The sequence below is a fragment of the Macaca thibetana genome, chromosome 17 (genome assembly GCF_024542745.1).
Source record: "Macaca thibetana thibetana isolate TM-01 chromosome 17, ASM2454274v1, whole genome shotgun sequence".
Classification (NCBI taxonomy): Eukaryota; Metazoa; Chordata; class Mammalia; order Primates; family Cercopithecidae; genus Macaca; species Macaca thibetana.
The window spans coordinates 75,677,878-75,693,013 of NC_065594.1; the positions used below are offsets into that span (position 1 = coordinate 75,677,878).

The 15,136-nt window shown below is 38.4% G+C and overlaps 2 protein-coding genes across 5 annotated transcripts in view; both read right to left on the reverse strand.

The window, feature by feature from the left end:
• Positions 1-2,920: 2,920 nt before the first annotated feature.
• The window catches only part of UGGT2 (UDP-glucose glycoprotein glucosyltransferase 2), a 248,017-nt gene continuing 235,801 nt past the window's right edge, over positions 2,921-15,136 (reverse strand). For 3 of the 4 annotated variants that reach the window (XM_050766710.1, XM_050766712.1, XM_050766711.1), the window contains one exon: positions 4,833-5,065. In XM_050766710.1, coding sequence (XP_050622667.1) covers positions 5,043-5,065 — 23 coding nt within the window. In that variant the 3' untranslated portion in view covers positions 4,833-5,042. Of the gene's footprint in view, positions 3,212-4,832; positions 5,066-15,136 lie in introns of those variants that run through there. The other variant, XR_007720872.1, reaches the window with a different exon arrangement.
• LOC126940673 (peptidyl-prolyl cis-trans isomerase A-like) lies at positions 12,046-13,352 on the reverse strand. Its single transcript, XM_050766713.1, has one exon. It carries the CDS (start codon positions 12,833-12,835, stop codon positions 12,266-12,268), a length of 570 nt encoding a protein of 189 aa, XP_050622670.1. The 5' UTR covers positions 12,836-13,352; the 3' UTR covers positions 12,046-12,265.

The window sequence follows — 15,136 nt, forward strand, 5'->3', positions numbered from 1 at the left end:
AATCCTCTCTAAAATATCTGTTAAAAGGATAAATCTTGGGCTGGGCATGTGATCCCAGAACTTTGGGAGGCCGAGGTGGGCGGATCACCTGAGGTCAGGAGTTCAAGACCAGCCTGGCCAACATGATGAAACCCCGTCTCTACTAAAAATACAAAAAATTAGCCGGACGTAGTGGGGGGCGCCTGTAGTCTCAGCTACTTCAGAGGCTGAGGCAGGAGAATTGCTTGCACCTGGGAGGTGGAGGTTGCAGTGAGCTAAGATTGTGCCACTACACTCCAGCCTGGGCGACAGTGAGATTCCATCTCAAAAGGGATAATTCTTTTAACAAATTATGTACATTTCACTGTGTCAAATTTTCTTAGGATTTTAAATACCCTGTCACTTCATATATACCACCCGTTGCACTATTTTGTTTCCTGCAATGTTTGTGGCTTTGTTATCTCAAGTTAAAGTGGAAAGAGTTCATTCTACAGTTGTTTGTGCAAACAAAATAGCATCTATTCCTCCTACTGAATGCAAACATTAAGCAATTGTGGAATAAGGGAGGGCTCTCCCTGTAGGACAGGGCCTCAGATCAGAGGAAATTCATTATGGACATCGTACAATGAAAAAAAGCAGCATTAGCAAATCTAGAGCTTCTGTCCAAAAAGTTGCTACTGCTGTTAAGTATTAGGAAACAATGCAGGCATAAAAATATTCACTGAGCAGTTTACGATTTATATGAATGGATGTTAGCCCTTCACTGCGCTTGAAGATCCAATCACAAAATCTCTCCACATGGTTCATAAACTCACTTGCCTTGTCATCCAGGCTCCAACCTCATGGGCCTTCTTTCAGTCCTCAAATGAACAAAACTCCTTCCATACTATTCTTTCTTGCCTGGCTAGCACTAACTCTTACTTCAGGTTTCATCCTAAAATGTTACTTGTTAGGTCTGTCTTGACCCTTGCCCTTCACAACATTTTCATTTGGATACTAATGTCTGTCATTTATACTGTCTAATAACCTAAAGAGGATAGCTTGGCACACAGTAGGTACTTAAATTATTTGTTAAATTGTTGAAATATTTGTTCAATCTGTTCAGGGCAGAGAGACCTACTATATTACTGGCCTTATTTAGATGAAACTTTTTAGAAATCATTTTCTGGTGGAAGCAGACGTGGGGAAACAGAGGAAAAGCTACCAGCAGTGTAAGGAAGACAAACACAGCAGAGGTCTGTGACAGGACATTTGTATGGAAAGCAGTTTCAATCTGATGCTCTAGACTAGACACGCTACTACAGGATTAGTTCTATTTCTTTCAACGTTCATCTTACCCAATAAAGGTACTACCATAATTATTCCTCCTCTCCTTTTCCTGAAAATTTTAAATTAAACATAAGGTTGATCTGGAACCCTTGTCATTCAAATAATGTCTTGCTTTGAAGCCCATCTTTAAAATCTGAGTAATTTTTCTTCAATTCTAATAAAAACCTTTCGTTTTTAAAGTAAAATCACATCAGGTAGGATGCAAACTTATGGTTGAGCAGATCTACATGACTGAAGTAAACTTCTTCACTTCAAGTAATTAGGAACCGTAGAGGACAAGATTATTTTCCAAATCAGAGATCTTTAAAACAGAGGTGTTACTAGTTCTAAGTCTAGAGGCTTTCCCTTAGAATTTCTCAGAAAATAGAAGTTTGTATTTGGTAAATGGGGTTAACAAACAGAAAATGGGGAACAGCTGTCACATTACCATAATACTTGAAGACTTCTAAAAAAAAGTAGTTCTAGGATGGGCTTACACACCTGACCAAGCCCCTCTAACTTACAAAGTTACCTGTAATTTTGGCCATCAAAGCCCTGGACCATCATGTTTCCTCTTTCTCACTTTGCCACCAAAGGTGAGATTTTAACCAATCAACTGGTTCTTTGGAAGTGAGTGGAGCCCCTTCAGTCTATGAAGTAACAGAAGTGGGCAAGACAATGGCTGGGTCATAACTTCTGCTTGTTGGTTTCAGCGTGGGCCCATCAGCACCTTTTACTTCTTCTCTGAAACGATGGATCTGAGACACATGATCCACGTGTTCATCTGACTCGCCCTGTACCTCCTGCCCTGAAAGTATTCTGTTGGGTCCCTGGAGCCTCTTCTGGGCAGCGGCAGTTTGTTGTCTGGTTGCTTCTCAGGTGCTGGAGTCAGGACCTGGCACACAGCAACATGCAGTTCTGCGGGCAGGTCCCACTTGTGTCAGACTACATGTTTAATATTAAAAGCCTGATTTTATAACACCAGGCTGACATGGCTTGAGATGCCTTTAGAAGTATTTGATGCTATCCTTCTAGGAGCTATGTTGTTCTCTAGGAGCTTGAGGGTGACTGGAGCCAAATGACAGGCACTTCCAAAATAAAACCTTTTGGACCTAAGCGTTGGAGGGGCATGCCGACTTTGGGCTGTCTTCATGCTCAGATTCTGGGTCTACTTTCTACGTAAAGCTCACACGCCACTGTGGGTCAAGCACAAATGCTTCTCATTCTGAGCTTAGATACAGTGTTCTGACACTTTTTTCTAAGAAGACAGAAAGAGAAGACATTTATCACTTCTCATAGTTAGAAACTAGTTCCCCTCCATCCCGCTGACGTCCACTACTTCCACGATTTGATTTTTGTTAAAACTTGACATAGGGCCTGCAGCCGAGAACCAGAATTTAGGATCCTGAATATACCATGAAAGCCGTTGGACTATATTTGTTCAGCATTTCCAGGATAAGGGAACTGAATGGCTTTCTCTCCAAGTGTTACCAGATACTCAAGGCAAGACCTATGGTTCAGTTATGTAATGTCCCTGAGGAGGGTGCATTTTTGTATGGCACAGCAGTTGGTATGCATGAGAGCTCTTGACATAACAGCACTTTTAAAACAAGCCATTTAATTAAAACATTTCACTGTAAAGAAATACCTTATTTATAAATCTGGATTTTCTGGTATAACATATCACTCACCTGGAAATGAAACATGTAAATTGGTGTAAATTGTCCACTCAGATCATAAGATACAAACAGCGAGGGGGGCATCAAGACTCTTTACACTGTTCTGTAATTTTAGCTTCATACTCCATGAAAATATGGGATCTAGAATACTGGAGAAGGCCATCGTAGGTAATAAAAGTAGGAATCCGGTGTCTCTGCCCAGCTGATCATCCTTTCTATAAGATTCTCACAGAAGTGAAGACAGGCTGGTAACAAAGGAAAACAAAGCACCATCTTATAGTCGGGGTTTGCACCCCGGCCACCGCAGCAGACTTCTGGGTAGCTGGGTGGAGCATCTGGCCTAGAACCTTACAGAGTCTCACCTCTCACCAATCCCCAGCTACAGCTGACTCCCAAGAGGAGTGAGCCAGAGAGCACCATTACGTTGGCCGCCCCAGGACCACTTACTGCTCCAGCCTCTGAGTGTACCCTATAGGATACTCCGAACTCACAGGAATAACCTAGTTCCACCAGAGCAGGCCATAAATGGTGCACTCCATTTTAACACAGACAAACACGAACAAGTAACAAAGGGAGATGACTGCGAGAGGGCGAAGCAGGTGCTCTCTTATTAGGAATGAATGGAGCTGATGTTTAACTCTATGGGCTGTTCTGTCAAATACAGAAGGATTAGCCTTGTTCTGAAGAGCTCACAGGAGTGAGCTTCTGGCTCATGATGGAACTGTGTGTACAGAGCTGTCCAAAGATGGACCAGCCCGTCTCTAGAGGTAGAGAGTTCCCTGTGGTCCCAGAACTTCCAAGATGGCCTGAGGCTCGGCTTTACAGGCAGGGCCTTAGAATAGGGGCTGGCACACTAGCTGGGGGCCCAATTCTGTTAAATGCTTCTCAAACTTGTCTAATTACAGAACCATCTGGAGAGCTTTTTAAACAATCATGATTTACCAAGCTGACTTTAGACCTAATGAATCAGACTCTCCACAGGATGAGGTCCAAATGGTACTGAGTTCTCTTCCAGTCCCATGATCCTATGATTTTAGAATAGTTGGATGGTTTTTAAACATTTCCTATTATTAATCTATTATTAATACACATCAGAAAAACAAACTGTTTACATCCTCAACTAGTTCTCATAAAAGTACCTAGTCCTTTTAAAAAGAGAATACACATATATCCCACATGCCCATAAATAATTTTTATGACATAAAATTAGAAACATTAGAACATCCAAATACCGCATTAAGATTAAAACATTGTTTAAGATAAATGATTACCACGCAACAATATTACTTCCATTTTAAAACATCAGTTAAGGTACAAATGGGCTTTATTATTATTATTGTCTCAGAAGGAAAAAATACAAAAAAATAGGTTTCTGTAATTTTAAATGCATTTCTGTAATTTTATTATTTATATTATTTTTTGAGACAGTCTTACTCTGTCGCCCAGGCTTGAGTGCAACAGCACAATATCGGCTCACTGAAACCCCCGCCTCCCGGATTCAAACAATTCTCCTGCCTCATCCTCCCAAGTAGCTGGGATTACAGGTGCCCACCACCACACCCAGCTAATTTTTTGTATTTTTCGTAGAGACGGGGTTCTGCCGTGTTGGTCAGGCTGGTCTTGAACTCCTGAACTCAGGTGATCCACCTGTCTTGGCCTCCTAAAGTGCTGGGATTACAGGTGTGAGCCACTGCACCAGCCTAAATGCATTTCTGTAACTTTAAATGCATTTTGTGAATAAGGAAATGTGGATGCACATAAAACTAGATATAAAAGGCTATACGTTGATAAACACCAGCTAGTCCAGTACCTGGGCTATCTGGCAAAACATCAAACTTTGGTGATCAGGAAAAAGGAACAATCAGGTTTTAAATACTCAATGGTCGTTTATTATATAACTTAAACTTATTCAATACATTAAATACCTGTTTTAAATAATTACAAATTTTTAAAATTAAAGAATATGTCACTGATCTTCATGAGACTTCCAAATCGTCTCAGCAGGGGCTCCACACTTCCCCAGCAGGCATCAGGTTTCCTGTCATGCTTTCGCCTTCCTTCTCATATAAACCAGTGCTAGAGTTCATCATGTGTCAAAACTGTAGGGAAGAAAAGTTTATTTAGCTCCTGGCATCTTAAACGTAAAATTATCTTAAATATTAACTTACGTATGATGAGGAAGCACCGGTATTGACTGAGGATCCCTTATTTGCTAGTTCAGTACCTATATGCTTCATTATGCAACACGAGAATAGCTCTTTGTACACTGTGATGTCTATTAAATTGTCTCATAACTACTGGTCTTTCTACCCACCTAGAATGTGAGCTCCCATGAGTCTATGAGGACAAGGAACATACCTTACTTATCTTTGTTATCTTTAGGATCTAGCATCCTGCCTGGCAGATAAGAGGTCTTCAAGAATACTAACAGATTATTCACTGTGAATATAGTATTCTACCCTTAATGTAATGGAACAACAGAAAGCAGAGGACATATTAATATACGGTCGTCATCTAAGATGGGAGGACACTGCACTCGGACACAGACGTAAGTACTACATAAATGCAAGCACAATTCGGATGAAGACTCTTAGAGGGCAAAATGGTCTCTTCTGCATCACTGAGCTGTCACATACCAACTGACGTAAATCACTGAGAACTCAAGATTTTCAGGCAGAAATTAATTAAAATATAATTTAAATGCATGCTGTTCCACAGTTCAAGATGTCAGACTATGTTTCTTCACTAAATTCTACTGGAAAGATAATAAATATAAAAAGGAAAAACAATGAGAATGAGGGAAGTGGTTACAAGACACTGTTGGGGCAAAGTTACCAATGAATTTCAAGAAATGGGAAACAGGGATAGACTGCATGAAACAACTTCATCCCAGAATACACAGCTGAAACGATGACTTGGCTTTCCTGATGGAGGAGTCTGGGAGAGGTTACTAACAAACACCAGTGGATAGTGAGTCACACAGTGAAGCAATTCAGTGAAGGACTGTGTGGAAAATCTGTGCCTGTCAGCTCCCCACTCTCATTCTTCTGAATCTAAGACAGGAACTAACACCCTGGCATCTATTCTAAGATAAAAAGTGGAAGTCTGTTCTTGAGAAAGAAAATTGAACAATTCTCAGAGAGAGACAAAGAGGGAGAAATAAAGGGTGGGAGAGAGGGGGAAACAGGATTTTTTTTTTTTTTTTTAGAGATGGAGTTTCACTCGTTGCCCAGACTGGAGTATAATGGCTTGATCTCAGCTCACTGCAACCTCCGCCTCCTGGGTTCAAGCAATTCTCCTGCCTCAGCCTCCCGAGTAGCTGGGATTACAGGCATGCGCCACCACGCCCGGCTAATTTTGTATGTTTAGTAGAGACGGGGTTTCTCCATGTTGGTCAGGCTGGTCTCGAACTCCTGACCTCAGATGATCCATCGCCTTGGCCCCCCAAAGTGCTGGGATTACAGACATGAGCCACCGTGTCCAGCCGTAAAGAGGTATTTTTATATGGGTGTCTGCTCTTAAGTAAAGCGCCCTCATTTGGGTTTTTGGGGTGGTGTATAGGATGGGCTTTGATCTGTTCCATGACCATACACCTAGAAGGAGGCCTGCCAGTTGTACACCATGGGTTAGTAATTAACCCTCCCATCTGGGGAAGCCTATCAGAGAAAGAAGCACATTTAAACCCTGGCAAAGGAAACCCACACCAGTTATTATATTGATCAATCTAATATTTCATTCTTAAATATACATGAACAGCCAAAGATCTCCAGGTTTCTGAGGAAGAAAAAAGGGCCAAGATGAATACATAAAACAACATAAACAAAAAGGACCTGAAAAGAACCAAAGCAATATTCAAAACAGTTCTAATTGGTATTTCAGGGGATATTAGAAAAAGTGAAACCATAAAACAAGAACAAAATGAAATTAAAAAGAAGTAAGCAGGGAAAAGAAAGATCTGTTAGAAATTAAGAAGTGATTACCCCTCTAAAATAAATGAATAGAAAGATTGAAGATAATGCCAAAGAATTTTCTCAGAATACAAATGAAAGGAAAAAATATACAAGAGAAAATGTAAGTACAAAAGATCTATAGGACTAAGAAGACAGTTCTATTTACAGTAGCATCAAAAGGATCAAAATAATTAGGAATAAACCTAGGAGGTGGAACGTGTTTACTGAAAATAACAAAAAATGCTGAGATGAATGCAAGACGACATAAATAAATGGAAAGACATTCCATGTTCATGAACTGGAAGTTTAATATTAAGATGTATATACTACCCAAAGCAATCTACAGACTCAGATTCAACAAAATCCCTATAAAAACTCCAATGATGCTTTTTATAGAAACAGGAAAAGTCATCCTGAAATTCATACAGAATCACAAGGGATGATGAAAATAATTCTGAAAAAGAAGAATGAAGTTGGCAGATTCACATTGCCTGATTTTATAACATATTACAAAGCTTCAGTAATGAAAACAGTATGGTGCTGGCATAAAGACAAACAGCCCAATGGAATAGAGAGTCCAGAAATAAACTCTTGTGTATGTGATCAATTCATCTTTGATAAGAATACCAAGAATACTCAGTGGGAAAATAAGTCTCCTTCAAAAATGGAGTTGGGCAAACTGGATATCCATACACAAAAGAATAAAGCTGGATTCCTATCTTACATGACATATGAAAATTAACTCAAAATCAATTAAAAACCTAAATATGAGACCTGAAATTATAAAACTCCTGAGGAAGACATAGGGAAAAATCTTCATGACACTGACATAGCAATGACTTCTTACATATGACACCAAAAATATAATAAAAGCAAAAATAGATAGATGGGATTATATTAAACCTAAAAACCTTTGTGCATCAAATGACACAATGAACAGAGTGGAAAGGCAACCTAGCAAATCAGAGAAAATATATGCAAATAATATATCTGATAAGCGATTAATATCCACAATATGTAAAGAAACTCTGCAACTCAAAAACAAAAAATAACTTGATTAAAAAATGGGCAAAGAACTTGAATTTACATTTCTTCAAAGATGATATACAAATAGCAAACATAAGAAAAGATGCTCAATATCACTAATCATCACAGAAACGCATAACTACAATGAAATTATTACTTTAGACCCATTAGTATGACTGCTATATTAAAAAAAAAAAACAAAATAAGAAGTGAGGATATGGAGAAATTGGAACTCTTTTGCACTGCTGATGGGATTGTAAAATAATGCAACTGCTATGAAAAATAGAGGTTCCTTAAAAATTCATATGATTTGGCAATCCTATTTCTGGATATATATATACAAAATAATGGAAAGCGGGGTATCAAAGAGATATACACACACATGTCCACAGCTGCATTATTCACAGTAGCCAAAAGGTGAAAGCAAACCAAATGTCCATCGATGGATGAATGGGTAAACAAAATGTGGTAATATATATATACTATGGAATTTTACTCAGTCTCTTAAAAGGGAAGGAAATCCTGTCATATGTTACAACATGAATAAATCTTGACAATATTATGCTGAGTGAAATCAGTCAGTCACAAAAAAATAAATACTATATTATCCCACTTATATAAAGTATCTAGAGTAATCAAATTCATAGAGAGTAGAATGATGTTTGCCAGGGGCTAGGGAGAGAGGGGGAAGAGGAACTGTTAATTGAGTATAAAGTTTCAGATTTGCAACATGAAAAAGTTCTGGAGATCTATTCCAAAACAATGTGAATATACTTAACATTACTGAACTTAAAAATCGTTAAGATAGTAATTCTTGTTACGTGTTTTTTTTTTTTTTTTTTTTTAACCACAATTAAAAGTACATAAAAATTGTATAGGATTGAACCAAGAGGTATAAAAATCCAACTAGTTAGAATCCTGGACAGAGAGAATAGAGGTAAGGGGGAAAGAGGTACATTATTTAAAACAAAAACAAACAAACAAAAACACAGTGAAAAAAAAAAGTCCAAATTTGAAGAAAGGCATGAGTCATTAAACACACAAGCAAATTTACGGGATGCAATAAAAATGTCATCAGGGAAACTTATAGCTGTAAACACTAACATTGAAAAAGAAAAAAGATCTCAATTCAGCAACTCGACTTTGTAGCTTAAGGAACTGTAGCTGGTCAGGCAGGAATATGGGTAGCCTGGGTATCATATTTACAGTTGGTATCTGAAATGGGGCAGTCTTGCAGCCTGGGCCCTTAAGCTGCAGGGTGTGAAGGTTAACTCCAGGAGTTAATGTCAGAGTTGAAATGAATTACTGGAGATCCAGCTGGTGTCCAGCAAATTGGAGAACTGGTGTTAGCAAAACATTATATATATGTTGTTAGGAAGAAAGAACATCAGATGACAGCACTGCTCAAAGTGATCTACATATTTGACACAATCCCTATCAAAACCCCAATGACACTTTTTGCAGAAATAGAAAAACCTAAAATTCATATAAAATCTTGAAGGACCTTAATAGCCAAAACAATTTTGAAAAGAAAAGAATTGGACTCACTGATTTAAAAACTTACTACAAAGCTACAGTAATTAAAACAGTATGGTACTGGAATAAAAAGAGACATATAGACTAAAGGAATAGAGAACCCAGAAATAAATCCTTGCATATATGATCAAATGATTCTGACAAGGGTGTTCAGACCATTCAATGGGGAAATGACAGTCTCTCTAACAAATTGTGCTGGGACAACTAGATAGCCACATGCCAAAGAATGAAGTTGGACTCCTACTTCATACCATATTTAAAAATTAACTAAAGATAGATTTAAAAATCTAAGTGTAAGACCTAAAGCTCTTAGAAGAAAACATATATGGAAATCTTTGTGAATTGGATTGGGTAATACAGTTGACCCTTGAATAACACAGAAGTTAGGAACGGACACTAAACCCTTGCACAGCTGAAAATCCACATATAACTTTTGACTCTTTAAAAACTTTACTAATAGCCTACTGTTGACTGGAAGCCTTAGAGATAACATAAACAGCTAACACAGTTAACATATTTTGTATATGTATTTTATACTGTATTCTTACAACAAAGGAAGCTAGAGAAAATGTTAAGAAAATCATAAGAGAAAATATACCTTACTATTCATTAAATGGAAGTGGGTCATCAGAAAGGTCATCATCCACACTGTCTTCACATTCCATAGGCTAAGGAAGAGGAGTTGTTAGTTTGGTCTTCTTGTCTTTGGTGGCAGAAGTGGCAGAGGTGGAGGAGGTAGGAGGGAAGGGAGGAGAGGCAGGCACACTCAGTGTAACTTCACAGAAATACCTTGTAATTTCTGTCTGTTTTTTTGTTATTTCTCTAAAAACGTTTCTATATGGTACCAATCCTTCTTCCGCTGTTTGTGTTAGTCTCGGTCTCCATATCATAGAGGGATCCATGTCATAAAAAGCAAAAGCAGTCTTTAATTGGAACTCTTCTGCCAATTGTCTAATGTCACTTTGTTTTCTGGCACTGCTTCTATGTCTTCTTCCTCATTGTGTGGCACTGGTTCAGAAGCACTCATCTCCATCAAGTCATCTTCTGTTAATTCTTCTGGTGTGGTGTCTACTAGCTATTTAATTTATTCAAGAATTCCGTATCTTGAAACCCTCAGCTCCCACTTTTTTTTTTTTTTTTTTTTTTTTTTTTTTTTTTTTTTGCCATATTCACAATCTCTTTCATGATTTCCTTGGTTAGCTTTGTCGTAAATCCTGTGAAGTCATGCACAACATTTGGACAGTTTTCTCCAGCAGAAATTTATGGCTTGGGGCTTGATAACTTTCATGGTTTTTTCTATAACAATGATGGTATTTTCAATATTATCATCCTTCCAGACTTTCAGGTTCTATCAGGGTTCTCTTCCACAGCACTGACAATCTTTTCCAAAGAGTACTTTCTGTAACGAGGCTTAAAGGTCCTTATGACACCCTGATCTAGAGACTGAATTAGAGATGTTGAGTTTGGGGGCTGACAGACCCCTTTGACACCTTCAGTGTTGAGCTCATGGAGTTCTGGGTGGCCAGAGAGCATTGCCCAATATCAAAAGAACTTTAAAAGGCAGTCCCTTACAGGCAACATACTTCCTGACCCCAGGGACAAAAGCATTGATGGAACCAATGCAGAGAAAGGATTCTTGTTGCCCAGACATTCTGTTGTGCAACTAAAAGACTGGCAGCTGATATTTATCTTTACCTTCAAGGCTTGGGGGTTAGCAGCTTTATAGATAAGAACAATACTGATCTTAAGACCAACTGCATTTGTATAAAATAACAGAGGTGGCCTATCTCTTCCTGTTTCAAATCTTGGTTTTCATTTCTCTTCCTTACTAATAAATGTCCTTTGTGGCATTTTTTTTTTTTCTACGAACAGGGAACTTTCATCTTCATTAAAAATCTGTTGGGGCAGATATCTTTTCTCCTTAGTGATTTTTTTCTTTCATAATTGAGAGTTTACTGGTTGGGTTGAGGATCACCACATAGACATTTCAATTTGTACACAATTCTTAACATATGTACCAAAAATCTAAAAAACCATGTATTGCAAATTCTTTGTAAAAGTTACTCTAGTGACTTTCCAGCTTAATATCTGGAGGCAAAATTTCCTTAAGAGGCTATCACGTGCCAGTATCTTCACATGTTGTTAAGCTGTTGCATACGTCCTACCAATTCATAACTGAATAGTATGTATACTACATACTCAAATTTTCATTCACAGCACATTTACAAAGTTATTGGAAAAACAGGACTATCACAACTAAAGATGTTACAGAGTACATACAATTCAGACAGGGAAAGCCATGAATATGGAGTGGTTTTCTTTAGGAAACAATTCTACTAAAAAACAACATGGGAACAGAAGTAATTTAAAATGTTTAAGACATTCAGTACAGGACTGTGACTCCATATTGCTGGTTAGTATGCTTTGTATTATAGGATGTAAAAACTAACCCCCCATCTATGGAATGTTAACCTGACACCTAAGATAGTCAAAGCCTCCTATAATTCAATATCTCACACTATTTTCTGGTTGTACCAAAAAATAAACAGCCGGTGAATGATTTCACCTTTTTTTTTTTTTTTTGTTACTTAGTTTTTATTTCATAATCATAAACTTAACTCTGCAATCCAGCTAGGCATGGGAGAGAACAAGGAAAACATGGAACCCAAAGGGAACTGCAGCGAGAGCACAAAGATTCTAGGATACTGCGAGCAAATGGGGTGGAGGGGTGCTCTCCTGAGCTACAGAAGGAATGGTCTGGTGGTTAAGATAAAATACAAGTCAAACTTATTCGAGTTGTCCACAGTCAGCAATGGTGATCTTCTTGCTGGTCTTGCCATTTCTGGACCCAAAGCGCTCCATGGCCTCCACAATATTCATGCCTTCTTTCACTTTGCCAAAGACCACATGCTTGCCATCCAACCACTCAGTCTTGGCAGTGCAGATGAAAAACTGGGAACCATTTGTATTGGGTCTAGCATTTGCCATGGACAAGATGCCAGGACCTGTATGCTTTAGGATGAAGTTCTCATCTTCAAATTTCTCCCCAGAGATGGACTTGCCACCAGTGCCATTATGGCGTGTGAAGTCACCACCCTGACACATAAACCCTGGAATAATTCTGTGAAAGCAGGAACCCTTATAACCAAATCCTTTCTCTCCAGTGCTCAGAGCACAAAAATTTTCTGCTGTCTTTGGAACCTTGTCTGCAAACAGCTCGAAGGAGACGCGGCCCAAGGGCTCGCCGTCGACGGCAATGTTGAAGAACACGGTAGGGTTGACCATGGCTAGTAGTACAGGACTTTCCTCGGTGGCAGCATCTGCAAAGCCGATTTCACCTCTTTTTAAAATAAGCATTTACACTTAAAAAATGGGATAAGGTGGGATTCCTTCCTTCTTAAAAATGTTTCCAGAGCTACTAAAAAACTTGCATTTACAAAATAGTTGATAAAAATATTCCTCTGGATTGTATGAGAAGGGAGACAGGAACCACTGATAAGACATGGTATAGGATATCAATCAGAGTTGGCTTCTTTCTCTCTAGCTTCATTGGAAGCTGAACTCTCCTCGGTTTTGTTTCATTTTCTGCAGACAAATCTTCTTTACTTTCTCGGTTAGCCACTTCAGTCTGTTTTCCCTTTGCTCCTCCTTTCCCTTTTGTTTGCACGTCTGGAGATTTATCCCTTTCTGCTGCCTTTTTTGGCTTAGTTTCCACTTTTGCAGGGGCAGATTTAGCTGACAAGTGTGAAGATCTCCACTCTTGAGCTACTCCTTCGCTGCCCCCTTCAGTGGAGTTGACCTTCCTCTTGACATCCTGGCAGCAGGGAGGGTGTGTGCCAAGTGCCTGCAGGCTGCAGCACACTGAGACCCTTAGCAAAGCTGGGCTACTGGGCTGCCTGGCTGCTGCCGCTCCTCCCACCACCCAAGCTGCTCAGGTGATTTTCTTAATGGCATCTGGGAACTTGTCTGCTGCCTCTTGGTTGGCACAAGCTGCCTCTCCTATTATCTTGACTTTAAAAAACCAAACCTCATTCTAAAATTATCACATCATCCTCTGCTGGCATTAAATTCTCCAGCTTTAGATCCTGCACCTTACTTTTGCTTTAAGTTGTCATTTAATGACTTTTCTTTTTCTTGATTTATATTAGTCTACAGGTAAGCCTTTCTTATAGTAATCCTGCACCAACATAAAAGCTGCATTTTAAATATGAGATAAATGGGTATTTTGCAAGAAGTATAAAGTTTTGGTGCCTGCTGACATAGCTGCAGTGCCAACTTCACTAAATTTTCATTTCTTTTTTCAATGGTCCTTACATTGGATACATTTATCTTGAAATGGATAATCACATGTGAAGACCTCAGTCTACTGTACATATCAAGCAATTCAACTTTTTCTTGTAATATCATGGCTTTTTTCTCTGCTTCTTGGGAGCACTTCCAGCATCACCAGTGATAATCCATGACTTCATTTGGGTCCCATGGTATTATTCAAGTTTTATGGTATTGCACTAAACACGATATATGAACTGCTCATGTGGAGATGATTAGTGTTTTAAGCAGACACATTACTTGAGCTCACTGCAACAGCAACAGGAGGTGGCTACGACATTATTACAGTAGTATAGTGTGTACCACAGTTAATTTTATGTTTGTTTATATTTCTCAACTGCCTATGATGCCATGTATGGTCTGTGTTTGTGTGCATACATTTATCAATTTTAACTTTTAATAATAGACTTATGGATATTTTATACAGTAAATAATAAAACAGACTAGTATCTACATATGTTTTAACCATTCATGACATACCTAGCTTTTTAGTCTTTTCAATATTTCTAGGTTACATGGTTCCTCTGCGAGTGTTTTCAAACTGTTGCAAATGATCCAAAAAATTTTCCAGTATGTTTGTTGAAAAAAATCTACAGATAGGTGGACCTGTGCAGTTCAAACCTCTGTCGTTAAAGGGCCAAATGTAGTTTCTTAGCTATAGTACCAAAAACACAAGCAAGGAAAGACAAAAAAACCTGAGTATCAAAATATAAACATTTGTACCACAAAGGACATCATCGAGAAAATGAAAAGACAACAAAAAATGGGAGAAAATTTTATAAATCACACTTGGTAAGGTACTTGTATCAAAATATATAAAGAACTCTTACAAATACACAACAAAAAGAAAACACAATTCAAAAATGGGCAAAGGATCTCAATAGATATTTCTCTAAAAAAGATACACAGACTGCCAATAAGCACACAATAAGATGGTGAATATCATTTGCCATCAGGGAAATGCAAATCAAAACCACAGTGAGACACTACTTCTCAGCCACTATGATATTTTTAATCAAAAAGACATAAAAAGTATTGACAAGGATGTAGGGAGATTAGAACCCTCATATAACTCTGGTGGAAATGTAAAATACAGCCAGTGGTTTTGGAAAATAGTCTGACAGTTCCTCAAGTGCTCAAACACAGAGTTACCATATGACCCAGTGATTTCACTAAGTATAAACCCAAGGAAAATGAAAACATAATATCTACTTAAAACCTGTATATAAATATTCATAGAAATATATTTTAACAGCATAATGCTAAGTGAAATAAGCCAGTTACAAATTATGACATTGGACAATCCCTACAGGCAAATCTGTGGAGGCA